We start from the raw sequence: 27,391 nt of genomic DNA, 5'->3' as shown, positions 1-27,391 counted from the left end.
ATGGTTTCAGGCTGTGTTGTGCTAACAAAGGTCCCTCCTGCAGTGGGGTGCTTGGTGTTGAAGAATTTCCCCCACCAAACCGGTGCTGAGGGAGATGCAACCGGTGCCCAACCACACCGGTTGCTGAAACAGCAGAATTTGCTTAGGAAAAAAGTGAAAGGGCACTGAATGCACTGCAATTTCTCACAGCTGGGACACGGACTTGCTTTGGGGGACCCCTGACTCTCTCTAGGCAGGATGCTGGGGAGCAGGGGAGCCGGCTGCCCCTCACCACATGCTGGGATCCCACACGTGTGCTGAGCATCCTTCCCAGCTCAGATCAAACCCCCACCAAATAGATATCATGGTCGAAACCAGTACAACCAGTATCTTTGTTCCACTCGGGGTGTTGTAGGGGTTTGGGGAGCCCATGCTCTGTGCCCACCTGCTCTCTACGCTTGATGTGAAGCTTGGTTCCTCTTGTCGGTGGCTGGGGATGGAGAAGGGCTTCCCTGTGGGAACAGCTTGTTCCCATCCCCTCGCCAGCTTACTCTGCTGCAACGCTTCTCCCAGCTTAAAAGGGCACGAAAATTCCCCCCTCCCAGCGGCGGGGAAGCCCGGCACGGTGTATAAACCGCCGGAGGTGTCTGGTGAGGGGTTCATGCAGTGGCTTACGGGGCTGTAAACAGCGGGGAGGACGGAGCGCCGTGGAGGGCAGCCCTGGGGCTGCGGCACCTGGGATGGGCACTCTCTGAAAAAGAGTTACGGCCTTGGCTGTGGAGTTGGCAGGAGATGAGCTGAAGACTGTGAGTTCTCTGCGGGCAGGGCTGTGCCTGCGCTCTCCAGCGTGGTGGGGATGCTCAGGGTGATCCTGTGTGGGACCACAGCATCCCAGTCAAGCCTAAAGTTACCTCCCAGTGCGGTGGGCACCGTCCCCAGTGATGTGATGGCAACAGGCTCAAACACAGAGAACTCAAATCTGCTGAGAGATCTGGGGGCCTGCACCCCCCTAGGGAATTAGACTGGTTTACCATCAGCCCGTAGGTGACATGAAATGACCGTTAGCCCAAATGATAATTCCCATTTCTCCCTTATCTGCCTCCTCAATGTCCCAACCTGATCTAATCCCATCTCTCCGCTCACTGAACTCATTACTGGGATATCAGAGGGCCGCGTTCCCAAACAAATCCAACCTCTCCTGCCCCGGCACAGGGGTGTGCTTGCGCTGGTGGGGGGAACAAGTCCGTGATGGACCCACTTCTGATGCTTTCGCGCTGGAAGAAAACAAGTGTCGGCTCCCAGCTCTGTAGTTGCTGATAAACCAGCTGGCAATGCTTATTTTAATTGCGTGGCGCTCCGACGGAGGGTTGGCCAGGAGAGAGGGTGCCCTACATTCTCGCACGCGGCATTTGGTCTGGGATAATTGTGCTGCGCGAGCGGCAGGATCCCAGCACTGGGGCCTTTGATTCCTGGCCAAGGGAGGCAGGTGCTTTCAATATTCGCCCTGCTAAGCCTCTCTGATAGGGAAAAGTGTTTGCAAGATGCATCTGGTGGAGGAGAGGTGGAGGAGGGAGTTCAGCCTGGGTAGGTAGCACGTCCTTGGTCCGGGCTGCCCCGTACCGCAGCCATCCCGCGTCGTGTCTTGCCCTCCCCATGCTGGCTGTTGATGTGTTTGTGGCGTGCGGCTCTCTGGAGGCGTCAGCGGTGGCCTGTCACCCTGCGCTGCCTCGGAGCAGCCTGAGAGGTGCTTGATGCTGTCCCTTCCCGTAGCCCCCACCCCCTCGCTGCTGCCTCTCTGCTCTCTGAAATCCTCCCTCCATCCGTGCCCAGGTGCTGGCTCCGGTTTGCCCATTTGGGATGGGATGGGGAAACTGCATCCCTGCGCCGAGGGCTGTCTCGACAGCTCGGGAAGGCTCCGGTCACCTCCATGACGCACACAAAAGCCAGCATCTTGGCACGGTGCCTGGGTCGCTCCTAGTGCTGGAGCGAAAACAGGCCAGGTATGGCGGTGGCTGCATCCCTGGCTGTGACACCCTCCCCGTGCCTCAGTTTCCCTTTCTGCTCTTGGGTTTTCATGCTCAGCTTCCGAGTGCTGAGATGCAGGACTCTGTGCGGGCACGGCTGTAGGTGGAGGTTGTGGATCTTTGGTTTGTTGCCAGGTGGAGGAAAAAAAAGCGCTGTGTGGTCTGTGGGATATTTGGGCAGGTAAATCCTTTGGGCTGGGACTTGTATGATGTGACTGTGTCTGTGGGGACGTGGCAGTACTGATCAGGCCATCCCTCCTGCCTTACTTTCCCCTTACTGAGATTTAATTTTTCCTCCGAATCTTTCCCAGGGGTTTTCAGCACCACTCACTCCCTGGGGAGAGCCAGCACCTCCCAGCCCCACGCCGTGCCGGTGCCAGTGGGGAGGACAAAGCCAGTATGGCATGGGGCACGGCACCACCTTGTCCCGCCAGTGCAGAACTGGGGCTGGGCTGCTGCCTGTCCTGGTCTGGAGTGGGACATCTCAGCCATCCCCACTTGACATGGCAGCCCCTCCACGTGCCTTCGGCCGGCTGTGGAGACAGCATCATCGCGGCACAGAGCATCACCGCTCTGGAGCAAGCCACGAGCCTAACCGGCTGCTGATCTGCTCCTGCTGCTCTTTTCCTCCTAAATCCCACCCCGGCCCTTCCTCTGTGCCAGCCCTGTCAGCTCTTAAGCCAGAAGCCCTCCATCCGCACAAGAAAAGGCTGGTCCCTGCCGGATCCCCCAGCCTGCCGCGCGAGCAGACGTTCTCACATCTCTATTTTCCCAGGGTTTGCTGATAAATCCTGGCTCCGTAACCCCGGCCTTGATTGACTCATTATCAGGCAACGTGCGGTGAGGAAGCGACCCGTGACCCTGCCTGGGGAGATGGGGTGACCCCGCGGGAGTAACCCTTATCGGCCCTTTTTAAAAGCTTCCCTTTTTAACGTGAGAGAGGAGCCTCGGCCAAGCCAAGCAGCACCCAAACAGCGGTGGGGTGGAGGAGGGTGCATGGCGGGGTGAGGACAAGGGAGCGCAGGAAGCACCGGGCACGCGGGGTGGGATTATTTCTGCTGGCAGAGCGTGAGGGTGTTTGAGGTTGGGAAGAGCCTCTGCCTGGGTGAAAACACGGACCCAGTTCCCATCGGGAGAGCCGAGCGTTGAGGTGGAGCGGGGCTGGCTGTGGCTCGGCGAGGGGGCTGAGCTGGCTGTCACCTAGCGCCTTGCCTGAGTCCACCTGCTCTGCGCGGATGGGCTTCCCAGCGGGGTTATCGGGAAGGAGCCTGCCGGGAGATAAGAGCGTCTGTGGGGGAAGGTGACATCGGACAGGCTCTGTGTTGGGGCCAAGCCCACAAATTAGGCTGTCCTGTGTGCCTGGGACAAAGGGGAGGCGGTGAGCTGCGTCCTTGCTGTCACCAAACCTCAGGTGTCTATTGGGAGGGGCGTAATTTGTCTTCCCTTTTCCTCCCAGCTGTTTTTATAGCAAGCGACCTTTCAACCCTCGCCTCATCTTTATGGAGGCGATAAAAATGTTAGGGCATCCTGACCGGCTTTCCCTTCAGCATGCCCTCCCAGGAGGAGGTGTGGCGGCCATGGGATTTGGCACGTGCTGGGCTGGCAGCATGCAAGAGCGGGGATGAAGCCACGGAGGGCAAAAGATGAGGAAATCCCGTTGCTTCCCTTGTTGCAGAGAGGATCACTGGGGACAGAGCCCCATGAGGCCAGCAGGACCAACCCTCCTGCCCCTCACCTTGCGTCAGGGCGTGGATCGCTCCCTTCCGCGGGCTGAGGGCTGGCCTGCCTGTGTGGGTCGCTGATCCAACTCCTCAGCTCTCGAGCAGGGATGGGTTTTTGCCAAGTCCCGGCTGTCACTGTGTTCCCACCTTTGATCAGGAGTCGGCATTCCTGAAGTGCTCCATCTCCCACATGTTGCGCTGATCAAAGGCAGCTGTTGCCTGGACCCTCCCCTGAGTCCATTTATGCGCGCGCACACACCCAAAAATACAGAAATACAAAGGCAACTGAAGGAGGTGGAAGGGGTGATGGATGGAGGAGAGACCCGGGCAGGGGGCAGCAGCAGGCAGAATCCCTCTCCCTGGTCTCATCGCAGAGGGTCCTGTCCACGGCCACTGGGAAGGCTGGTGGGGAGTCTGTCATAGGTGGAAAGGGTGATGCTGGGAAGGATTTGGACCCTATCTGTCAGCTGGAGAACAAGGTGTCATTGGTGGGTGACAGATGCAGCCGCAGCAGAGCACAGCCACCATCTCCTGTGGCTTTAGGCAGCATCAAGGAGGAGATTGGATGAACCCTTCTTTTAAGCCCACAGCAGTTTGTGTGTACTCAATGCCAAGGCCCACGCGGTCCCCTCTGGAGGACAGCGGATGCCTCTGCTAGGGAGAGATGTTGCTGCAGACATGTGGGCTAGTGGTGATGTTCCTCACCGGCCCGTGGGCAGAGTGATGCCACAAGTGGTTTGACCTCATGGACCATCTCATCCGGCTCTGCCAGGCGCTAGCGTCAGCTGCTTCAAAGGGAGGGGTCTGGGGCCTGCTCTGGTGGTGGCTGCTCTCCAGGACAAGTGTGGTCCCATCAATTGTGTTTTGGCAGATGATTTATTGCTCGTGCATGTGATTTACCTCTCCTCCCCAGCTCCTACAATGCAAAGGACTTGAACCATCTGGGTTTCCAAGTCCTTGCTGAATCCTTCTCCAGCTCGTTTGCGCTTGGAGACCTGATGGGGGAAAGTTCTCCTGCCCTTCCCCATCCTCACACCCCTCTGCCTGTTACTCAGCATCACAATTTAGCTTTAAGGCTTTGAAAAGTTATAATCTCTACCCCGAAGCTGCAAACACAAAGAGGGCAGAGAGCAGGAGCACAGGACGCTCTTGCAGACCATTTCCTTAGCTGAGACGGCAGGTTCAGGAGAGGGTTTAGCTGGTTGAAAGCCAAATTCTGCTGCCCACAGTCATGCTGCAGCAACCGCATCCCCCGGGCAAGGACAAAAGTGTCCTCTCCCTCTCCCTCTAGCAGAGGATCCAGCAGACCAGGCTGGGCAGAGTCCCAGCTCCTCAGGGCTGAAGCCCTTCAGAAGAACAGTTTGTCCTCCTGCTCCTCCCTTGGCCCCATCTTACCGAGCAGCACACAGCAGGCGGGTGTATCATTAAAACCTTTTATTTTCTTTCTCCAGAACTGGGCAGGGCAATTTACTCGTATGAGGGGAGTCCAGCCATCTCTGCTCCCAAAATCTAACGTCTTCAGCAGCAAAACCAAGGAGGGTCGGGCAGCGTTCCCAACGTTCTCTGTCCTTGCTGGTATCGGTGGGTCAATTTAATCAGCTGAAGAAGTTCCTCAGCCAGCTTACAGCCCTCTGGTAATCCCCTGAGGCAGAATTTTGCTCAATACTCACTTCTAAAAGAAAAGTGAGGGACTGAAGGTCTGAGTGCCAGGGGAACTAAGCACCTCTAGTTCTTACAGCCATCGAGGGGTGTGGGTATGCTCAAAACCCCCCTAAAACCCTCAAATCTGCTCGGCAGCATCCCTGGCAAGGCTGCATGGGGGATGCTGTCCCAGCAAGGGTGACCCTTGCTCAAACAGATCTTACCTTCCCTGTTCACCTTCACCAGTGTCCGGCGCTGGCCGAGGCGCTCCCGATCAGACAGGCATGAAGGGCTCCTCGGGGCCACGCTCATCCTTCTTGGGCAGGGCTGGCAGCGCCGGCCTCCCGCCCGGGGCAGCTGACGGCAGGCTGGCTTGTCACCGCTCACCATGGCAGCCGTCCCAGCTCAGGGTCATGGCTCTGCCCAGCACGGCAGGAGTGACAGGCTGTGCTGTGGCACCTGGAGAAATTGGGGAGAAACCTCTGGTGGCCCTTTGGACACCACGGGGGCTACAGACCAAGAGAAGCCTGGCTCCAAAGACTGCAGTGTACTCTGCATCTGACCCCTCTCTTATCATACCTAGGGACAGGCAGGATCTGCGGCAGCTTCTTTCTTTCTCTCCTCAACAGCACTTTACCCCCAGTGCATTCACCTCCTGGAGGACCCTTTGCCCCTCCACCCACACCTGCCTCTCCCCACTGAGAGATGCCCCCGCCAGTGCGGTCCCTCGCCCTAACCCTGCTTTCCAAAGTTCAGCCGCTTGGCTGCAGGCAGCCCATAATACCATTTTACAGCAAGGTGACCCCTGCTCTTTGGCGCTGTGCAACCCCCTGTCCGGCCGGCCGATGAGCCGGCCACCTAACGCGTTGTGACAGGTCGACTGGATGGAGCTTGCGGAGGGACCGCGTCTTCCCCCTCCTCTCAGCGGTTGGGTTGGCGGAGCGTTGGGTCCCCCTCTCTGCCCGGCACAGCGGGGGGGGTTTGGGGGAGTGAGGGTGAAGGGACGGTCATCGCCTGGACCCTGCCACCAGCCCATCAGACACCCCAGCATGGAGCTAACTGGGGGGACAGGAGGGTGCTGTGGGTTGATGTCTCACCTTTGCCAAGCATGTCACCTCCCAGTTACCCTCTGCCTCTTGTCACTCTAAGCCAGCGTAAGAAGGAAAACTTGGGCAGAGCTGCTTTTTCTTTCGTTTCCCCCATCTGGGCTGCGCGCATCTGTCTTGTCTGCTGCTGGGATCTCCTTGCTGGGAGCAGGTCTGATGCCACTGCAGGGTCAGTCTGTGGCAGAGGACAGGAGTGTCTCACACTGGCATCACCAAAGACAATCGTTTCCAGGGGGGGAAAAACCCCCAAAACCAATTTATTCAGTCTCTTCCCCTGTCTCAGCTTTGGAACAGGAGCTGTTCAAGCTGCACCCAGTGAACTCTCCAAGCTGGCACCCAGTCTATCCCCTACCCACACTGCGTGCCAGCAGCAGAAGGGTTAAGGATGATCTTCCAGACAGATATTCAAGTGCTGGGAGCTGCTTTCCCAAACCTCCCTTGAGCCTCCTCTAGACAGGGCCTTGGTTTCCCTCATCTGCTGGGGTCTCTGTTCAGAAACAAGCCTGCCTTGGAGAAGGACCTTCCATGGTGCAGCAGAAGCGCTCTCTTCTCTCCTTGATGCCCCCAAAACATCCAGTTTTCCAGAAAAAAGATGTTGTTCCAATAACCTTAAAATCTTGACCTGGGCAGCAAAAAACATAGGAGATAAAATCTAAAGTCAGTATTTGTAAAGCTTGTGCCTCTGTATTGAATCTTTGCCTCTGGGGAGGACTAAGAGATGTTGTTTTCAAAGTGAGATTAGCAAAGCTGAGCATCTCCATGGACTTTGCAAAACCCGTGTTCCTGCACGGACATTGAGGCTTTTTCGCTGGGATCAAGAGTCAGCTTGGGTACCCAGCCCAGAGCCTGGCTCAGTTAGGCACCTCTCCCCCAAGCATCAGTGGGGAACTGGCTCTTTCTGGTCCCAGCACCCTCAGAGGACATGGCATCGGCAACCAAGTGCTGGGGCCAGGCTCTCACCTGGGGAAAATCAACCCCAGTTGCAGGAGAGGCTGGTAGGAGGGAAACTGCAGTCCCAGGTGAAGTTGTGGCTGGAGCTGAGGATCCATTTAGAGCAGAATGGCTGGCTCTGGCCAGGATACATCTCTGTCCCAGCAGTGCCCAGTTAGGAAGTAGGAGCAGGCAAGGACAGTGCTGTCTGGCTGGGGTGGGCACTGCTGCTGGCTGTGAGCAGCAGGTGAGGAGGAGGTGGGGATGGAGATGGGGGGGACAAGTGTCTTGGAGAGGACGGGAGTGACAAGGGCAAGGTCTGGATGTGTTAGTGATGGTGCGAGCGTGGTCCTGTCAGTGCCAGCCTTCATCCCAAGTGATGGGCCTGACAGCCCGGCCAAGGACGAGGCAGGAGCAGAGGGCAAGGGGGGGGAGGGAGCCGGGTCTCTGGTATCGTGACACCTCAAGGACACCCCTTTGAAGGGCCAGGTGAACAGGAGCATCTCCTGGGTGCCCTCAGTCGGGGCTGTGGGGTGAGAGGGGTTTGTGCTGTGTGTTTTCCCTTTCAGCAGTCCCAGCAGCATCCCACCCTCTCCTCTTTCCCGTGCAGTGAGCCTGGCTGCTGCCTCAGCTCTCCTCCCCTGGAAAATGTGCGTGTTTCCCTTGCCGCTCACCTGTGTGGAGAGCGTGGGCTGAGGCTGGGCTCCCCAGTTAACAGGCTGGGATGCTGGGATGTAGCAGCAGTGTGGCTGGGTTGAGGGCTGCCTCCCCAAAACGGCTTCCTGCCGTGTTCTCCCCGCTGCTTCGAGCCTTTGGGATGGGCACGGCCTTGAAGGAGCGTTAGGAAGTGGAGATGTCTGTGCCACGGGGGCTTGGGCTGGGCAGAGGCAGCCCCCGTCCCTGGGGGGTAAACCAGGTGCGGAGCCAAACTGGGATGCCAACTGGTGAGGCCTGAGCATCTTCCTCTGGGAATAAAGCTGCAAAGCCAGATTTCAGGCCCAAACCACCCGTGGGAATTTTTTTTTTTTTTTTTTTCTTCCGTGGTTTTTGGCCTCGGTTGCCCGCGGGAGCTCCTGCGTCCCCAGGCCGCGCGGTTATTTAGCTGTTCCTCGGGAAGAAGCCGCTTTTGCTCGCTCCCGCGGCTTCCCCGCCCCCCCGCGTTAAACCCACCTCCTCGCCAGCCCCCCGCGGGAGTTTCGCTCCCGTGGGCTCCGCCGTGCCCGGCGCAGGCGGGCGGGGAGCTCCCTCCGCCGGCCCCGCGGAGCAGCGCGGCCCGGCCGGGGTGCGGGGTCCCCTCACGGCGCGGGGGGGACGACACACGCACACGGCGACACCGAGGGGGCTCTAACAGCAGCCGGGAGTTCGCGGGGGACACGGGGGGACCCTCAAAAAAACGCTGCTCAGTCCCTACTCCCCTCCGCGTCCCCCGCCACCCCGTCCGGTCCCAGTCCTCTCCCTCGACGCCCCCCCCTGCTCCCCCCGTTGCCAAGGCCCCGTTGCCAGGGCCCCGGCCCCGCCTCTGGCGCCTGCGCACTTGCCGCCTCTCGCCCACGTGACTCGGCGGGAAGATGGCGGCGCCCGCGGGCCGGCGTGTGCGGCGCTGAGCGCAGAGGGGTTTGTGCGCTGCGGCGGCCGGTCGCTGTCACCGCTCGGTTTCTGTGTCCGCCATGTCGCGGCTCATCGTGAAGAACCTCCCCAACGGGGTGAGCCCGTCTGCGGGGTGGAGGGGACCTTCCAGACCTAGAGATGGGCCTGAGGGGGCACCCCAGGGGGGGCCGTGGGCTCTTGGGGAGGGAGAGGCCCCAGGAGGGGAGGGGGCTGTCGGTGTGGGGCGGGGGTGAGCGAGATTTCCTGGGAGGGAGGGTGCTCGGTTCGGAGCGAGGGGAGGAAGATGTCTTGGTGGGGGGAGCAGGGAGGTGTCCGAGGGGAAGGGGCTGTAAGCGGGGAAGGGGTCGTGGAGCTGTGCTGAGGCGGGGGGGCCTTGTGGGAGAGCGAGCAGGCAGGCGCCCTTGGGGGTAGGGTGGTGGAGGAGCCTGGTCAAGGAGTGCCCCAGTGAGATGCTCTGGGAGAGCAAGAGGCAGGGTGTGGGGCATGGGCTGGGGCGGTGCCACAGGGGAGGGCAGCTGGCAGCCCCCCAGGGTGGGGGAGCAGAGTTTGTTGTGGCCTCTGTCCTCTCCTCCATCGCCAGGAGCTGGGCGCAGGTGTGCCCTGTGCTGCTCTGCTGCCATCCGGGTACCCCATGGTGTCCCAGCTGTGCCTGTGGTTGAACTGGGGAGTGATTGTGGCAGGCTAGCGCTGCGGGGCCCAGGGCTCACCAGGAGCTGGGTGCGCCCTTTAGCAGTGGGGGGATTGCGGGCAGAGATCTGTACCTGTGGTGGATTCGTCGAGGAGATGAGGTAGTTTGGTAGCTGATGTGCGTCTTTTTTATCAGTGTTGCCATGATGCGGTGTGGTTCCTATGGGACTTTAGAAGCCTCCTGAAAGCAAATGTTTTGCATTGGACGCAAAGCATCTCTCACGGTATTGCTGATTTACCTTCCTGTTGTCTTTCCTCATTTCCCAGATGAAGGAAGAACGCTTTCGGAAACTCTTTGCTGCCTTTGGCACGCTGACCGATTGTTGCTTGAAGTTCACCAAGGATGGCAGGTTCCGGAAATTCGGCTTCATTGGCTACAAGTCTGAAGAGGAAGCTCAAACGGCACTGAACCATTTCAACAGGAGTTTCATAGACACCTCCAGAGTCACAGTGAGTTGTTATTTAAACATGTCTTCTTTTGAGTCTCAAGCAAGTTTGTCTTTAGAGATTTTGGTAGCCTTAGGGGTGAACAGCCAAGGACCAAAAAAGCCTAAAGATTAATTCCTCAGCAGCAAAAGGGCAAAGCCTGATGCCAGACCTCGCTGCTGGAGTCTCGAGCAGGTACTTGATTCAGATGGGCTGTGTCCATGCACTAGCAGTGGTTTCAGTGGTGCTTGGAACAACAGCAGTTACAGAACCAGACTGTTGAATGTATGTTTAATTAAAGATCTCATTGATTCTTTTCAGGTTGAGTTATGCAAGCCTTTTGGTGACCCTTCAAAACCCAAAGCGTGGAGTAAGCACTCTCAAAAGGCCCCTGCCTCAGAAAAACAGACTGAGAAACCTCTGACAAGCACAGCTCCTGCAGGTGGAAAGAAAGTGAGTCTTGCTTGTTTTCCTGAAGCTCTGATGTATGTCAGTGATGTGGCAGAGAGAAGAGTGGTCTGATCTGCAGATAAGGGGACAGAGTAGCTGGAACAGTGGATGTTGGAGTCCTGGTTCTGGTATTTCCTCCTTAGAATGTTCCCTGTACCATTAGGTTACTTGAGAAGTAAAGCCAAGCACTTGGCTGTGCTTCTGATAAGCTTTTCTAAAAGTGGTGGGTTTTTTTTTTTTCCCCCCCTAGGATAAAAAGAAGAAAGATCCAGTGGAAAACTTAAAGCAGGTGAGTTGAGATTAAATTGCAGTCCTTACTTTCTTGCTAGCTTGTATTACTCTTTTCTGTACTGCTTCCTGTGCTGTTAGTTCAGGCAAGGTGTGCTATTTAAACAACTCTGTGACAGTCCAATTCTGCTGTAACAAACCATGATGTTAACAATCCCAGCATTGAGGGCTAATTTTTTAATTGTCGGTTACTCCTGTGAGAGCACACACTGCATCCAGGACAACGCTGTTACAGCAGTTCTGGTTTTTAACCATATGCAAGTTTTGTCACGTTTAACTTGCACACTTTTTTTCTCTTTCTGTCCTGATCCTGGATAGAATAGTGTTAATTTTCGTGTGAGCTGCGAGAGGAACGCTTGGATAATTACTAATTAGCCAACAGCTGGGACAGTTTACACAAATTAGTGCAAGGGCTGGTCCACACCTTGTGAGGTCAGGCTTGGTATATAAAGTGAGGAAGGTGCTGAGGGGAGGTTCCTGCTACTTGGGAGGGAGCTGGGTATCAGGATCCATGGTGAGCTATTGTATTGTAAATTATGTACTTAAGTAGTTTCTGTTAGTGGTTGTTTATTTTCCATCTCTGTTTTCTTCTGTTGTTTTCATAATTTTTTTTTCTTAATCTCAACCTACGAGTTTTGCCTGCTTTTCTTTATAAATTCTCCTCCCTGTCCCATTGGAGGGTGGAGGGAGTGAGTGAGAGACTGTAGCTTGCTCCTGAGGGGGGCTAAACTACAACACTTCTTAATGTTTTGTTTACTTCTTTAAAGTGCTTTCTAAACCTCAGTTACAAAAAAAAAGAAAGAGTAGGACTGAGAGATCTTGAGAAGACTAGTCACTTTAAGAGTTCGCCTTGTGAGTGTAAAGTGAACTCCCCCCATTAGGGATTTTTTTTTCTTTTTTTTTTTTTTCACATTGCTGGAAATCAGATGATATTTTTGAATTTAAACTTAACTACTAGCTCTCTTGTGTCTGTCTTCACAGCTTGTCTGCTTGCTTTCTCTTTCAACAGCTTGAAGAAGATAAAACGTTCCAGGAGTTCTTGGTGGTTCACCAGAAACGATCTCAGGTGGCCACTTGGGCTAATGACACTTTGGCAGAGGAGCCCAAGACAGGAAAATCAAAGGCAGCAGCTGATTATCTCAACTTTGATTCAGATGAGTCTGAGGGGCTCAGTGAAGAGGAGGATGGGAAGGAACCTTCTGAAGATCAGGAGGAAACGAAAGGTACGGAAAGGAGCTATCACCCTTTGCTTGTCTTTGTGTTAGCGAGCGTGAGAGCAGGTGTGCTGACAGGACCTAACTTGGGGCCCTGCCTCCTGATGGAGACAGTCTCCTTGGGAAGGTGGTTTCTCAAGCATGAGACTCATTCTGTGCGCTGTGGATGTACAGACACTTTCCCAAATTTGAGGAAATATGGGAAATGCAGCTTGTGGTATTAAGAGGATGGCATTTGTGCTTTCCATGGGCCCTTAATTCAACGCCTAGGAAAGAGTAACGGGGTGAACATCTGCATCTCTCTCCCTTAAATGCTCTCCTAGCCAGCAGCTGCTTTCATCTCCAGGATTTCCAGAGCTGGGTGTGGTTTCTGTTTGTTTAGTAACGGGTAGCTGATGGCTGTGAACTTGTCTGGTCTGCCTTTGTGTATTTCTGGAAATGTTGGTTTGTCCTTGGGGTGGTGGGAAGGGACAGAGTTCAATGTCTTGGATCCTAAAAGGAAAACTGTATCTAGTGGAGCAGTAGGATAACTTAAAGACAGCAACGTGGGCTGCAGTCTGGTGTCTGTCACCTTAGTCTCCAGTGTCACTGCATCAATGATGAATGTGGTTTTGGAGCCTTTCTTCCTCCTTTTATAGTATTTCTTTATGCTGTTCTTTTGGAGTGAATGGCATTTCCCTCCTGCTTCTTGCATCTGTTTGGGTAACTAGAATGCTCAGTTGGTCTTTGGTGGGGAGGAGTGTTTTGGAGAAACAGTTTCCTCTGTTCTTTACTCTGCAAAACTAAACTGAACAGTTGAAAACCTTCCCTGGGGTCTGTCTGAAGTATTTAGTTGAAATTGAGACAAAATACTCTGCCATGGAGTTCCTCAAGCTCCTTTCTAATTTGTTTTACACGTAAACATCCAGACATGTCAGCATGGAATAGCTGAGATCAAATTGCTCTGCTATTCTCCAGCCTTTCTTCCCCATGAAAAGGGTGGAGGAGAGGAAGGTGGTTCTTGTGATTGTCTGTTCTCAGCTTTTACATGGCTGGGGAGAGAGCAGTGGCATCTATGTGCAAAACTTCTCCGGTCTCTCCTCTCTGGCAGCAAAGAAAGGAGAGAAGAAGGCAGCGACCAGCAACGACCTCTCGGATATGGATTACCTAAAATCTAAAGTGGTGAAGGATTCTTCCTCCTCATCCAGTACAGAGGAAGAAACAGAGAGTGAGGAGGTGGAAGAGGAAAGTGAGGATGAGGAGGATTCAGGCGTTGCAGAAACTGCTGGCACAAGCACAGATAAAAGGGGGAAGCCAAAAGCCCAACAAACACAGCAAGAGATAGCAGTGGAGAAGAAGAACAAGGGATCTGCGCTAGAGGTATAGCTGAATTAGACTTTTGTCTTGCCTAAAGGAGGAGCTTTATGGGATAGTGTGTGTTTGTCAGTCGCTGCAGGGGTGAACTGACAGCTTGAAGTCTGCAGGACCCCTGGGTACCAGCTTTCTTGGCTCATTGGGCAGAAGCCATTATAAGAGTTTGCTGGATCTCCTCTTAGTGCTGATTGAATTCTCCCCTGCCACTGGCCAAGGCAGAGCTTCCAAACAAGTGCTGCCAGTGCCCTTTCCAGAGGCTTTTCTGTTTTTCTTGTATCCGCCTCTGTCTACAGGAAACGCTGTTCTGCAGAACCCAGGTTCTGGCGATGTGGTTTGACTATCCCAGCCAGACCTGGCGCCCTCATCTGGCACATCCTGCCCAGGCTGATGCAGTTGCAAGACTCTCTTGATATTCTCCCACTCTTCGGCCTCCTGCTTGAGGAGACCAACTTGTTGTGCTATGACTTTTGCTGTTTTTTGCTCAGCTTCCTTTTTTTATTTTTTTTCCCCTCCTCCATCCCTCTGTCCAGAAGAAAGGCGGCTCAGCAGAAGCCAGCACACCATACACAGTGAAACTTCGTGGTGCCCCCTTGAACATCACGGAGGTGAGCTTTGTTACTGGGCTGGGAATGGAGGCTCAAGGGTGTTCACAGTAACTTGGTGCGATCTTTGCAGAGGCATCTGTCTTCACTCGTGGAGCTGTTTTGAGGGTTGTGTGGGTGGTCAGGGAAACTTTCGAGCTGGCTTTGTGCAGAGATGTTGCATGTTTCACATAGTGTTCTTATAGTGTGTAAAAAAAAAAAAAAAAAAAAGTCTGAAACCTGCTGTATCAGAGAACTTATTTCAGCAATTACAATTCTTCCTGCAGCAAAAGATTCGTGAATTCTTCTTGCCTCTGAAGCCAGTGGCGGTCCGGATGGGAAAAAGCACCCAGGGGAAAAATACAGGTAATGTGTATACGTGGAAGGGAGGTTGGATCTGTGAGTCAAAGAACCTCTCAATCGCACCTCTGCTCTTTTCATCTGCTGTTCCAAATTGCTGGCTCCTGTCCCGATTCTTACAGACCTTTCAGTGACTTTGCAGCTCACCTGCCCTAGTTGCTGTCCGTAGGATGCCCTGGGCAGAGTAATATTGGCTGTGCTCTCTTAGGAGCAGCAGCAGGAGACTTTTCTTTGATCTGCCTCCAGAACTTTCCAAAATGTCCCAGACAAGGGAAGGAAAGGTTTATTCCTCTGGGATAGCTGCAGCAGCACCCAGGGACTTAGCTGTCGTGTGGATATCTGCTGCAGAGCAGTCTCTAGCCAAGCTGGGTCTCCTGGCTGGCTGTGGCTACTGAAGGAAGCTCTGAGGACCTGCTCCACTCTCTGGCAGGAAACTTTGCTATATGCCATTTTCCTTTCATAGCCTAACAGCAGATGCACCTTTCATTTACTCTTGAAGTCACCTGTGAAAGCCTACTTCAGCTGTTAAATCGGGCTGCTTTGGTTTGTGTGTAGAGAATGAGCTTTTAAAAGGCAGCCTTCTAGTCTGCCATGGCCATTTTCTGGCTGGATTGAAACTTTAATGGGAGCAAAATGCTTTCTCTGTAGGAATCTATATTAAAGAAAGTCCAATTCACCCTTAATTAGCCAATTAGTGGTTGTGTGTTCCCCACATGATGCTCAGTTGAACCTTTCCTTCCTCCAAGGTTATATCTTTGTTGACTTGAAGAGTGAAGCAGAAGTGCAGAGGGCCTTGAAGCGAAGGAAAGAATACCTAGGTAAGGGTTGTTTGTTCCTCCTTGTTCTGGCTGATGTGGATGGCGGAGTGCTCAGCTGCTGAAGTGTGCACTGCGGAAGTATCTCCCGTTGTTTTAGTTTCTTCTCTGCTCAGCTGAGGCGGGTGTTGTGCGTAGTCTGGTCCCAATGGGGGCTGAACTACGACCACGGGATAAACCAGGTGCCATGTCAGGAGCAGCGTAGAATTGGCAAGTGACCAAGCTGTTCATGTTCCCCTTCGGCCCTCTTTTTTTTTTTTTTTTTTTTTTTTTTTTTTTTTCTGTCTTGTGCTTCAAGTGTATCTTGCTCTTAGGATAAAAATGATGTTGTTTAAATCTGGTTGGAATAGCGTAGGAGATTTGTACAAATGAGTTTGTAAGCCTGTGTTTGAAGCCTGTTCTTGGCCTAGTCCTTAGCTGAACTACTGGAATTATATTTGCAAAAATCCTGTGCAAAATGGGAGCATCTACTTGGAAGCCTGTGAACTAAGTTGACATGGGCAGAAAGGCTGGAGCTTTCTGAAAGGAAGGGAGACTGGGGAGCTGTCTAGCAAATGTTATCCTGGTTTTTATGATGCAGCCCCTGTCCTCCCTCTTTTTCAAATCAGCCAGAGTTCTCCTCAGAGCCTGTGGAACTGAAATTGCCTGTGGCACTGCTGTAAGCCCAGGTTCTTTGCACGTTGATATTGATTGCCTCCATGGCCTTGGGAAGCAACTGATGTGCTTCTGTGTGTGTTTGTGGGTTAGGTGGACGATGCATTGAGGTGTTCCGGTGTAAGAATACTCCAAAAGAAACGGTTACAGCAAAACCTGACAACCAGCCATGGCAAAGAAGGAAGAGAGATGATGAGGAAGAAGAGGACTTGTCTGAATCAGGGAGACTCTTTGTAAGGAATCTTCCCTTTACTAGCACCGAGGAGGACTTGGAGAAGATCTTTTCCAAGTACGGTAGGTATTTGCTGTGGGGATTTCCTTCATGTGCACAGAGGTTTTCTTGCTAGATGTGAATGGACGAAACTGTCTCACGCCTCTTGGGTACGGACTGACTCTCATCATCTTTATTGCCTGGTGTGGCAGTGTGTGGCTGCTCAGCTTTGGAACAGGCGCTGGCTCCGTGCTCCTTCACTTGAAGCGTGTGCTGCTGTGTGCATCTGCCCTTGTCCCTTTCACTGCATCTCTGATGCAACAGTAAAAGCTCTTACCAGTCTGCGTAGGCTCTGAGTCCCAGTGGGATGAGGAGGAAATAACCAAAACCCCTTGCTGTGTGAAATACTGCTCACACAGGAGATTTCTAGATTCTCTAGGTAAGAGGTGAATCTCTGAGATACACCCCAAATTCATAGTCACATTTGCCATGTTAGGTGGAAGCTTGAAGCTTCCCTTTTCTAGCTCAAAGTTGGACAAATTTAAGGTGATCTTGTCATTAGATCATCCTGGAGGGGAGAGAGGGTTAGGTTGTTGAAATCTTTGTTCCTGACTGGATGTAAGTGCAGCTGCTCAGAGGTTGCCTGGTTTGTGTCGCATGCCAAAGCCCTGTGAGCTGCCACACAGTGCCCAGCTGGACTTGGGGTGCTTTTGCTGGGCCTGCCTTGTCGTTCTGCAGCCAGCAGCTCCTCACCCAGGCTGGTGGCTCACTGTGCACCTTCTGCAATATCCAGGGCTGCTCTGCCATCCCTGGCTCCCCCCCGCCCTGGCTTTGGCCAGGAGGTGCCATTTCAGAGCGTGCGATGGCTGTGTGAGGACATCTCTCACAGAAAGACCTTGCCTTTTGCAGGACCCCTTTCGGAGATCCATTTCCCCATAGACAGGCTGACCAAGAAATCCAAAGGATTTGCTTTCATCACCTATATGATCCCCGAGCACGCGGTGAAGGCTTACGCAGAAATGGATGGGCAAGTGTTCCAGGTATGGTGACTGATGATTTTCCTGTGCTGGTGGGCTGCAGCTGTGGGAATGTTTGTTAGTAAGGTAGCCAAGTGTTTGCTCTCTTGCTTTGCTGAAAAGATTGGGTCTCTTCTGCCTTGCTGTGTGGGAACACGGTTGCTTTCGGTAGAACTGCCTGGTTTGAACAGCCTCACCGGTACCAGAGTCTGAGCTAGAGGTGGAGGAAGGAGATCTGAGTCTGTCTCTCGCATTGTGTGGCTGCTCTGATTTGCAGTAGTGTCTCATTTGTGAAGGAAGGTTCTCTCCCTCCACCTAGGCTACTTGACTAGGAAAGGTGCCAGAAGACTTCCTCCACTTTGCTTAGTTCGTGAGCTTCTGTGGGCTATTTCAGAGCTACTGGACCCCTTCTCTTCCTTCCTTCCTTCCAGGGTAGAATGATGCATCTTTTACCGTCCACGATCAGAAAGGAAAACATTGAAGATGCAGATGCAGAAGAGTCTTCCTCATACAAAAAACAGAAAGAGGCCAAGGACAAAGCCAACAGTGCCAGGTACAGAGGTGTCTTGTAGCGGGACAAAACAACACAACCTGCCAAATTCCCAAGTGGCAGGAATGCATGTAGGGTCTTTGCAGGGGCTGTATCAACTACCAATGTCAATGAAGCATTTGCTGTGCAGCTCTGTGTTTCCTTTATCTCTTACCTACTTGATTCCTCTGTCCAGGTAGCTCTAGAGCAGCAGAAGCTGAGAGAAATGTGGTTTTCAATGGCTTTGTGTGTGTGTTTCTTTCTCTGATGTTTTAATAAAAGTTGGTCTGATGCTCTTAAGTCTTTAGGGTAGTGGTTTCAGGTCAGTTGGGTCTTTTTCTTTTATTTGGCCACCAGTGTTTATACAACTCGTAGGAACTCTGTGTGACAAATTAGTTTGAAAGTGGCTAATACTTTCAAACTTGAAGAGGAAGGAATGCAACCTTACTCGCATGGGCATTGTGCATTTAGGAAACCAGTTGAAAAAAACGTGTTCCTCTGAGCCAATATCTGAACTTCCAGCTGCAATTGCAGAGCTGTGGCCAGTGACTTCTAGGGAAGGAGAGCAAAGCTGCCTGCACTGCTGCCTTTCTGTTGCCTCTCCAGTCATGCCTCCCGCATCCTGACTCATCTCTAAGGATCTTCTACCCTTCTTTCCCTCTAGCTTTTTGTCTTGACTGCTAATGGTGGCATTCAAAGCTGTTTTTTTCCCAGGACCGTTGGATAGAGAGACACCAGTGGAAGAAAGGAGTGTGTGACCTTGCTCTTTTTTTTTCCCTTTCCAGCTCTCACAACTGGAATGCGTTGTTTGTGGGGACAAATGCTGTGGCTGATGCCATTGCTCAGAAGTACAATGCTTCCAAAAGCCAAGTGCTGGATCATGTGAGTTGGCTTATTGATCAGCTGGGATGGGAGATCACTTTCCTATCTGTTTCCTTGTGCCTGATCTTTTTGTGCAACAAAAGCCTCTGTGTATTCACGAACACCACACAGGCTGAGGGCCTCTCTGTTGGATCTGAGCCTAACAGTCCCTGAATTTTGCATTTCTACATAACTAGTTGTTGGGACTTTGCACCGTAAAGCTCATATCCTTCTTGGGAACTTCATTTTGCCTTGAGAAGCATTCTGAATCCAACAGCAAAACTCCTGGCAGCTTCAGAGGATCTGGAGCATTTTACCTTCAAGCTCACTGCCAAATTCCACTTGTATTTGCTTATGAGAGCAGGCAGGAACAACAGATGCCCAGCATCCTCCTGGATCAGACTCTCTGCTTCCCTCTTCTGAGCTTTGTCATGTTGTCAACTGATGTTCTTGCCTGCAGGAGAGTAAAGACAGTGTGGCAGTGAGGGTTGCTCTGGGAGAAACTGAGTTGGTCCAGGAAATTCGCCGGTTTCTCATTGAGAATGGAGTCAGCCTGGATTCCTTCAGTCAGGTGAGTTGCTCAGCTGAAGGCAGTGGTGTGGACCTACCTCTTCTATGTGGTGACCTCATCTCAGTGTCCTCAGCTCTCTCTGAAATTAGTAATTAAATGTTCAATATCTTGTAGGATTGAACCATTACATGGGTTAGGAAACGTTCTGTCTCTTTGAAAATGCAACTGCCCTTGGGATGGTTGAAATACGTAGCATGACAGCTTATAGTATGATGGTCAATTTGTAGGCCATGAAGGAGTCCTGCTAGGGTGGATCTGGAGCTGAAACCTTCATACGTGTGCGTTTGTGGAACAATGAGGTTGTACTGGGATGTGGATCTTATAGGAAGTGTTTTCTAAATGGCTGTTGGCCCTCTTGGATTCTGGAAAGGGGTGACATGGAGTGAGACAGCATGGCATGTTGGATCTTCAGTTGGTAAATGCTGGGTTTTGGTTTTTTAAATCCAGTCTCTCCTTTCTTCTCCCACCGAATGTGACAGGCTGCTGGTGAGCGAAGTAAAACAGTGATCTTGGTAAAGAACCTCCCTGCCGGCACGAGCGTAGCAGAGCTGGAGGACGTCTTTGGCGAACACGGCAGCCTGGGCCGGGTGCTGCTGCCAGAAGGAGGCATCACGGCCATTGTGGAGTTCCTGGAGCCAACTGAGGCCAAGCAGGCTTTCACTAGACTGGCCTACTCCAAGGTGAGCATCGCGAGGGGTAGGCAGCTGGCTGGAGAGCGCAGATCTTGGCTAGTTGTGAAGCTGAGAAAGGAGTGCTTGCTACAAACGTGAGATGCAGAGGATGGAAGTGGCCTGCAGAGGGTTTCTTTGACCTTTCACTGTACAGGAGTGTGGTACATCATAGACTATGATCCTTTGTGAGGCTGGATGCAGACTCTCCTTTGGTGAAAGAGAGTTTAGCCAGCTGAAAAAGTTGCTCTGCTTTTCCACTGCTGTTTTCCATTACAGAATGAGAGGAAAATAAAGCTGAGAGCAGAGCTTTTTTTTCAGGCCTTGCCCTCTGCTCTTCATATCTCTCCTGTGTTCTCCTTACAGTTTCATTCTGTGCCGTTGTATCTGGAATGGGCTCCAGTGGGTGTCTTCTTCAACCCAGCCCCTCAGAAAAAGAATGTTCAGGCTCCAGAAAAGGAGAGCAAAGCAAAACTGCTACCTGGTAAGAGCTTTAACTCTGGGACAGAGGTGTATCTCATTGTTTTGCTGCTCCTCTGTGTAAAGCAGCAATTCTGGTATTGCTGACCCTTGGGCAACGGAACCAGCCTCATGAAGTTGTCTGCGTGGCCGTTAGGGTCACCTGCTCTGCAGTAGGTTAGTTGCTTACAGCACACCAACGTTGTCCTCATTCCTGTCCCTGCCCTCCTTGCTTCCTGGTTGAGGCGGAGGCAGTACAGTGCTGCTCACGACACAGAGGTCCAGTTTGGACTGGGCTAAAACATGAGCTCTGGAAAGAGATATTTTTGTCCAGTCTGGCCTTGGCAGCAGTTGGGACAGTGGTAGCTGTTCTCTGTAAGCTGGCCCAGACCCCCTGGGTGTGTGTGCAGTTGTGTGCTGTGCAAGAACACCATCCCTTCCTGTGGGCAGCCCAGCATGCCACAGCGACAGGAGTACTGGGCAGCAGTGGGTGGTGACAGGTTGTGGGTCCCAGTGCATATTTCTTCTCTGTTTTTGTCAGGCCCCACTGTATGCTTTGTCAGGGTGATTTCCCTCTGCTAGGACGTGACCTTCCCTCCCTGAGTGTAACCTCTTTCTCCCCATCCCAGGGGCTGTAAAAATTAAATCTTGCCTATATATATATAACATTTTGAAAGATGCTCTTAAAAAAGAAAAAGAGAAGGCTGGACAAGCATGGCTTTATGTAAGTTTGTTTTGCTAGAGGGTATTTTGGGACTCTGAGCATTTGGGAGAGGGAAGAAAAGCTGTTTTCTGTGCCTTGCTGGCAAATACCCTGCCAGGTGGAGTGAGGAGGCTCAGACCACCCAACCAAAAAGGCTTGGGCTGCCTGGTGCTGGGGGTAGGGAGGGCAACCAGATGGAGCCACATAGGAAAGATAACTCTTAGGATGGAGCTGGGGCAACCTCTGCACACCCCTGGCCCAGTGCAGGTTCTCCTTATAGGAAAAGAGGGAGAAATAAGCCTAGAAAAATCACCAAGGGGGGTGTTAATGGCAAAGGGAGGTGTGTAGTTTGTCCCTTCTGAGCACAGCATCAGCTGTGAAGTAGGGGATGAAGATACTCTAAAAGACAGGTGGTCTGGTGAGGAAAGGAGTTGGTAAGTCAGTAGATGTGAGAGAACTCGTGTGTCTTCTCTGATGTCTAATGAGGGCCTAGTCCCACTGCAGGCTCTAACAGGTCTCTCCCCTGTCGCATGTGCTCGGTAGTTTTGAGACTTCTTCATTGTGTGAGGTACCGTAGAAATTAAGTCATTTTAGAAGTTGGAAAGAGAAGGAGATGGATGGATGGAGAGAGTCAAAATGCAGTTGCCAAAGCCTGCCTCCTTGCTAAGACCAACCACAAACGCCAGCAGACTTGCCTGTTGGTCAGCTCTGTGGTATCCAGGTTTCCTTTAATTTCCCAGCTGTGAACAGGTGCTCACAGCTCCATCGTGGGGCTTGGGTGCCTCAGAGGAAGCTGTTGTGCTGACTGCTGGATTGCAGCTTGATTACTTGGTTTTCTTTTTACAGACTTGTCTTTGCAGAGTACCAAAGCAAAATTTGTACAAAACAGTGTAAAATAGTGAGGTTTGGGAATCACAGAGTGTAAATCCATGGCTCTAGAAGTGTTGATGCTATAGCGAAGCCCTTTAAGACCACAGCCTCTGTGCTGGGTGCAGTTCTTCATTGCCCTTTGATATGCGTTTGGGCTTAACAGACCGTATTCCTTCACATGCTGATGGGGATGTTATTTCACAACCTGTGGATGAGTGTTGGCGAGAGATGAGGTTTCGGAGCAGTGCAGAAGGATGCTCAAGCAAGTCTGGGGCCCCTTGCGTAGTTCAGCAGGTGTCTGGGTTTGATATGAGGGTGACTGAGTGCTGGGGAACCACGTTTGTGGAGTTTCCTGCGCTCAAAGAACAGGCAATATTTTAATTTTCGTGGGAACATGTTCATATACTGTGTGTTGAGCTTGCTTCAGTCTGTGACCACCAATAAAGAAGTGGCCTGTTCCTGCTGGAGTAGTAACTATTAGCTGGGGTAGTGGGTAAGCTCCTGCAAAACTTGGCTTTGTTACATCTTGCAAAGTTGAGTTTACTCTCTTTGTTTCAGGTGATGACACTGACACAGCTCTGAAGGGCTCAGAGGAAACAGCAGCACAGGAAGAAGAGGAGGAAGAAGAGGAGGAGGAGGAGGAAGAAGAAAGCATTCCCGGGTGTACCTTGTTCATTAAAAACCTGAACTTTGCCACCACAGAAGACACACTGAAGGAGGTGAGCCATAAACAAGGAGAGGGGACTGGGTTTTTCTTAGTGTGGTCCACTCAGATGGAGCAGGAGGGGTTTGAATGTGTGGTTGAGGGCCAAACTGATGGAGTAAAGCCCTCACTTCTAGTGTGGGCTAAAAGAAAGAACTCTACTCTGCTGCAGAACGCAAGGGGCAAGCTGTTCTCCACCTCTGTTGTGCTGAGGATAAAGTGTTTAAAGGAGCTAAATTGCAGCCAGTATGACCTAATGGGAGATTAGGGAGCACTGGGTTGTACTGGGACTGGGAACCTCTGCTTTGGGGTTTCAGGTGTCAATTAAGACAAACGTATCTGAAACCATTTTGGTGGGGTTTAGTTCCACCTTGGGACAGGTGGAGGCAGTAGGAAATCTTTTAAGACTCCTCATTTCTCATGCTTTCTGTAATGCTTCTCCTTGGGACAAGCACTTTTGCAGCTCTGATACTGCTTTGTGTGTTAGGGCAATAAATAAGTTAACGATGGTTTCAATAAGATGTGCTTTTCGTCTAAGTTTCTACCTACACTGAACTGCCTGTGCTGTTTTACCTCAGCAAAGCACTTGGGAGAGATCGTAGCATTTCTAAAGCCCTGTGGGGTGCTCATAGCAAAACAGGGGAAAGCAACTGGGAGTTCCCATCTCTGCCACTTTTTGTGGCCCAGGAATGCAGGTGCAGCATCAGTCCATCCTGGATCCATGCTTCTCTACCTTGGGACTGGGGCACTGCGTAGAGGCCAGTTGGGTCTGGGGACAAATGTACATGTTCAGAGGACGACTGGGACTTGTCCACTCTTCTTTTTCTGCCTTCTGGCTGCAGTTTTACAAGGGAGTCAAATAGATGGTTCACAGCCCCTGCTACCCTCCAGCCCCTCCTGCTTGTCTTTGGCAAGAGCTGTGTTCTAGAGGCATCACAAGAGTCACTCACCCCTCAGGTCCCTACCTGGCTGAGTGCATCTTGTAATCCATAGCGTTCCTCCAGAGCCATCCCAGATCCCTGCGCTGTTTCTGAAGAGCGGTGGAGGATTTCTGGGAACGTGTGTATTGATTTATTTAAGTCTGTGTGTGGTGGTGGGGTTGTACATTTGTACAGAAATAATTTTATAAGAAAAGACGCAGCTACACTGACTGCTTGTCAGGCGCGCATTGCGGGGAGGTGGGCCTGTGACAAAGAGAACTGAATCACGTGTCCAAATTCCTTGCAGACGTTCTCCAAAGTGGGAGCTGTGAAGAACTGCACAATATCCAAGAAGAAAGACAAAGCAGGTACTCTAGATGTTGCTGTTCAGTTCCTTCCCTTGGCTGATTGCTGGGGGCTCAGGTGTGGCATTGCTTTAGCATTCATCTGGCTGAGCATTTGTGTTCTCATTGGTGGAATTCTTAATATTTCTAGAAGTGTGCCTGTTGAAATGGCTGAAAGCAGCTACCAAAAATACCCCGGGATTCAGTCTAGGAGGTTAGGCTCAATTGTGGGATTTGTGGAGGTGTGGCCTTCTCTTGAGATAGAGAATCCAACTCCTTCAGGATCGCAGAAGAAAGCAGGATGCGAGTTGAAAGGAACCGGTGCCCCACGATGATTAAAGCTGCGCACAACGTGCTTTATCTGCAATAACAGCTGGGATCTTCAAGGATAACTGGCTGAGTACTCTGCTGAGTGGGCTTCATTTGCCTTCTGCCTGCAGGCTTCGAACCCAGCAGGCTGTGGTGAGGAGTGGTTATGCCTGTTGCGTTGACTGCGCTCACTGTTTGGGTGGTTGGACAGGGAAGAATTTACTTAAGGCAAGGGCTGGCTGGATGGGCTGTGTCTTTTTTTCTGGATTTTAGGCTAGAGCCTATGAGATTTTTGCCTTAGCAGGGCTCCTCTTGCGTGGGATACTTGAAAACTCAGATCTACTGAAAGAAAAAGAAATAGAGAGCTCTTCAGTACTGCTCCTGTGACTGGCTCTAGGCATGCTTGTGACCAGACAGCAATGTTTGAGTTTAGGCTCCAAAGCGATCCCCTTCTGTCGCTGTGGGGTCGCCTCTACATTCTGCTACCACGGAGATTTTGAAGTTGGAAACCAGGTGTTATGTTTTTTCTTGTGCATTTTTTCCTTTCTCACCCAGCCTTAATTATGGCTCTTGTACTGGTCAGTGTGTTCCTCAGAAGCACGGTGTGACCGTAGGTGCTGCAAACCTTTGCCGTGCGGGGAGGTGGAACAAATGTCTCCTCCTTTGGTGTGGAACTAGCAGCTGCCCACTCAGGTTTATAGAACTGCTTGCTCCTTCTGTTTCTTGCAGACCTCAAAGGCATTTTGGCTTGTAAATGAAACACAGGTCTTGTGCTTTGTGATGATGGGAAATACAGCGTGTGGCAATCCAAAACAGATCTCAAATGCTCAGCCCACTGCAGTGATCAGTGACTGCTTGTCATGTGTTGGCCAAAATTAATTACTGAAGAGGTCGAGGTTTAGAAGTGTCTGGGGACCAAACTGTAACTTGCGTATCGCTATCCTGGAACAAAAGTCACAACTGTTTCTGGGTAGTTGGCAAATTTTCCAGATGAAGGTCTCTTTTCAGTCATGGGGAAAAAGTCCTGTGTATAAAATGTTTGTATGTCCGTAATGGGATCGCTTACGCTGACTGTGACCGGCAGTTCTTTTGTAGGGCTTGGTGTTTGTGGAGGTTGCACTGAAATTATGTAAAGCGACAAATCCATTTTGTATGCAACATTGGTTATCTCTTCTTCTGCACCAAAACAAGCTTTTCTGGACCCGCGTCTTACTCCAAACAAGTCAATAAGGGTGCTCAGGAGTAGTGTCAGAGTCAGGGCATGGGCAGGTTGGCCCTTTGCCTGGAGTATTAGTTTCTGTCCCCCTAGTTTTGGCAATCAGTGCTTGCTCTTGATTTGTTTTAAAATCTGCTTAATATTGTCACTTGCTAGCTTAATGAGTCCCCTTTTTCTTCTGACAGGCGCTTTGCTTTCAATGGGCTTTGGATTTGTGGAGTACAAGAAGCCAGAGAGCGCCCAGAAGGCCCTGCGCCGGCTCCAGGTGAGCTTGAGCATTGTCAATTGGATGAAGACTTGGGTGAACTGTGAGGCTCAAAAGGTAGCTGAGGATGTCAGTGCTATGAGTTACGCCGTGCAGGTGGAGAAGCCTCTAAAATGGGCCAGGTTTGTGAGGGAGGAGGGTATGTAAAGGGACAGGACCTAATGCAAAAGGGTATTTCCTAGCACGGATCCACAATGGAGGTGGCAGAAGGTGTGCAATGATTGAAACTTAATGAGTTTGTTCTGCAAAGTTCTCTTTGCAGAGTTGATGGAGACCCAGGCCCCTACTTGCAATGAGAATTGCATAGTATTTAGTGCTGTGGAGTTCAGCTCTGCTCTCTGTGAATCTGCCATTGCTTCAGGGTCTTCTAGCCTCCTGCCTTCCCCATGGGACATACCGCAGGGCTTGGCTGCACTCCGAAGGAATGAAGCATTCACTCTGCTGCTAGAACAGTGAGCGATCCCTTTCTGGGCAGATGCGAAGGAGTTACTCTGTGTGATCTGTGCATGCTCAGTGACCGCAATCCATGAGTCTCACCTACAACAAGTGGTCCTTTCACATTCCACAGCCCAGGTAGTCTTTGAGGTAGATGTGTCTTGAGACATCTTTGGCTCATTCCAGAGCAAATAATAAGATGGTCACTGCCTTGAAGAGTTTGCAGTCTAGTGGGAGAGGAAACCGTACCCCAGGGCAGTGAAGTGACTCATCTTTGCCAGTTCAGTGGCAGAGCTGAGGTTGATGGACAGCAAGATCAAGGATGTTGGCTGCTACTTCAGTCAGTCAAGGTGTCTCCAACCTCCTGTGGGAAGCCTTGCCATGCGTGAGTGGCATTTAACAGAGAAACACTTTGGCAGGGAGAAGGGGAAGAATATATGGGAGAGAGCAAGATGTGAAATGCTGTGCTTCTCTCCTGGAAGCTTGGAAGCTGTTGTGGCTTTGATTTTGTTGTTGTTTCTTTAACTTCTAGGGCTGCTCTGTAGATGGCCATAAGCTGGAAGTTAAAATCTCGGAGAGAGCTGTCAGGTAAAATCTCACCTCTGTAACATGGTTACATTTAAGCTGCAGTAATGCTTGGTAGGTTCTTAATTTCTTCTATAGCATCTCTGCATCGTGAGGGATGTGGTCAGTAGTGCTCTGACTGAGCACGTCAGCCTTTGTTGTGCTTTAGTCAGTCTTACTTGAAAAACAATGATGAATAGCTGATGCGAAGGTGTTCGCTCACCAAGTGACATATTTCTGGTTAAAATCCCTAAGCAGCATGCGGTAGTGGGACCCCAAAAAGGAGCCCAGAGTGAGAACCAGGCACTTAAGCTTTCTTCCACAGTCAAGGAAAACACTCCTCTAAAGCCTCTGCTTTGGCGATGGTTCAGTCAACATTGTAAAATCAGCTGATAGCCCAAGTTCAGTGGGTTTAAAGAGTTCTTGAAGACAAATATTCTCTGGGTAATGAAATTTGTAGCCTATGTCATCAGGGAGAACAGTAGCTTAAAAAGAATGTTCTGCTGCCAATTGTGATCAAATCAAGACAAATACAGGGTTGGTTTTTTTTATTCTTGCTTGGAAAACAATTTGAATTTAACTTGTTCCGTTTGGGCCATCAGGTGCAGAGGAGGTGGTTGCCTGTGGATGAATCTGCTTGGAGTTAGTCCTGCTTTTTAGAGTTTCTTGTTTTTATTCAGTGCAGAATCTTTTAAGTGCAAAGTTGAAAATTAACCCAGGTGTTTGAAGGTGAATGTCAGCACATAAAAAGTATCCTTTAGACACTTTGGGGACCCTACTGGAGAAGGTATCTCTGAAATGTCAAAATTTGTTTGAAAATCTGATCCCTGGGGACCAGAAACAATCTGACAGCTCCCTGGCTGCACTTTATATTTCAATTCTTTGATAAACCATTTTCATCCGTTTTAAT

General features: G+C 51.4%; 1 protein-coding gene across 1 annotated transcript in view; it reads left to right on the top strand.

The window, feature by feature from the left end:
- Window positions 1-8,968: 8,968 nt before the first annotated feature.
- The window catches only part of RBM19 (RNA binding motif protein 19), a 68,684-nt gene continuing 50,261 nt past the window's right edge, over window positions 8,969-27,391 (top strand). Inside the window, exons 1-20 of the mRNA XM_086761665.1 lie at window positions 8,969-9,104; window positions 9,964-10,146; window positions 10,444-10,575; window positions 10,823-10,861; window positions 11,870-12,083; window positions 13,165-13,433; window positions 13,958-14,032; window positions 14,296-14,374; window positions 15,115-15,186; window positions 15,931-16,131; window positions 16,958-17,088; window positions 17,496-17,617; window positions 18,379-18,475; window positions 18,915-19,025; window positions 19,505-19,705; window positions 20,060-20,177; window positions 22,284-22,444; window positions 23,656-23,716; window positions 25,403-25,482; window positions 26,450-26,505. Coding sequence (XP_086617791.1) covers window positions 9,069-9,104; window positions 9,964-10,146; window positions 10,444-10,575; window positions 10,823-10,861; window positions 11,870-12,083; window positions 13,165-13,433; window positions 13,958-14,032; window positions 14,296-14,374; window positions 15,115-15,186; window positions 15,931-16,131; window positions 16,958-17,088; window positions 17,496-17,617; window positions 18,379-18,475; window positions 18,915-19,025; window positions 19,505-19,705; window positions 20,060-20,177; window positions 22,284-22,444; window positions 23,656-23,716; window positions 25,403-25,482; window positions 26,450-26,505 — 2,438 coding nt within the window. The 5' untranslated portion in view covers window positions 8,969-9,068. The remainder of the gene's footprint in view (window positions 9,105-9,963; window positions 10,147-10,443; window positions 10,576-10,822; window positions 10,862-11,869; window positions 12,084-13,164; window positions 13,434-13,957; window positions 14,033-14,295; window positions 14,375-15,114; window positions 15,187-15,930; window positions 16,132-16,957; window positions 17,089-17,495; window positions 17,618-18,378; window positions 18,476-18,914; window positions 19,026-19,504; window positions 19,706-20,059; window positions 20,178-22,283; window positions 22,445-23,655; window positions 23,717-25,402; window positions 25,483-26,449; window positions 26,506-27,391) is intronic.

Source organism: Chlamydotis macqueenii, chromosome 17 (genome assembly GCF_036417535.1).
Source record: "Chlamydotis macqueenii isolate bChlMac1 chromosome 17, bChlMac1.mat, whole genome shotgun sequence".
Classification (NCBI taxonomy): domain Eukaryota; kingdom Metazoa; phylum Chordata; class Aves; order Otidiformes; family Otididae; genus Chlamydotis; species Chlamydotis macqueenii.
Note: the sequence above shows the minus strand (reverse complement) of the source record. Positions and strands in the feature narration are given on the sequence as shown.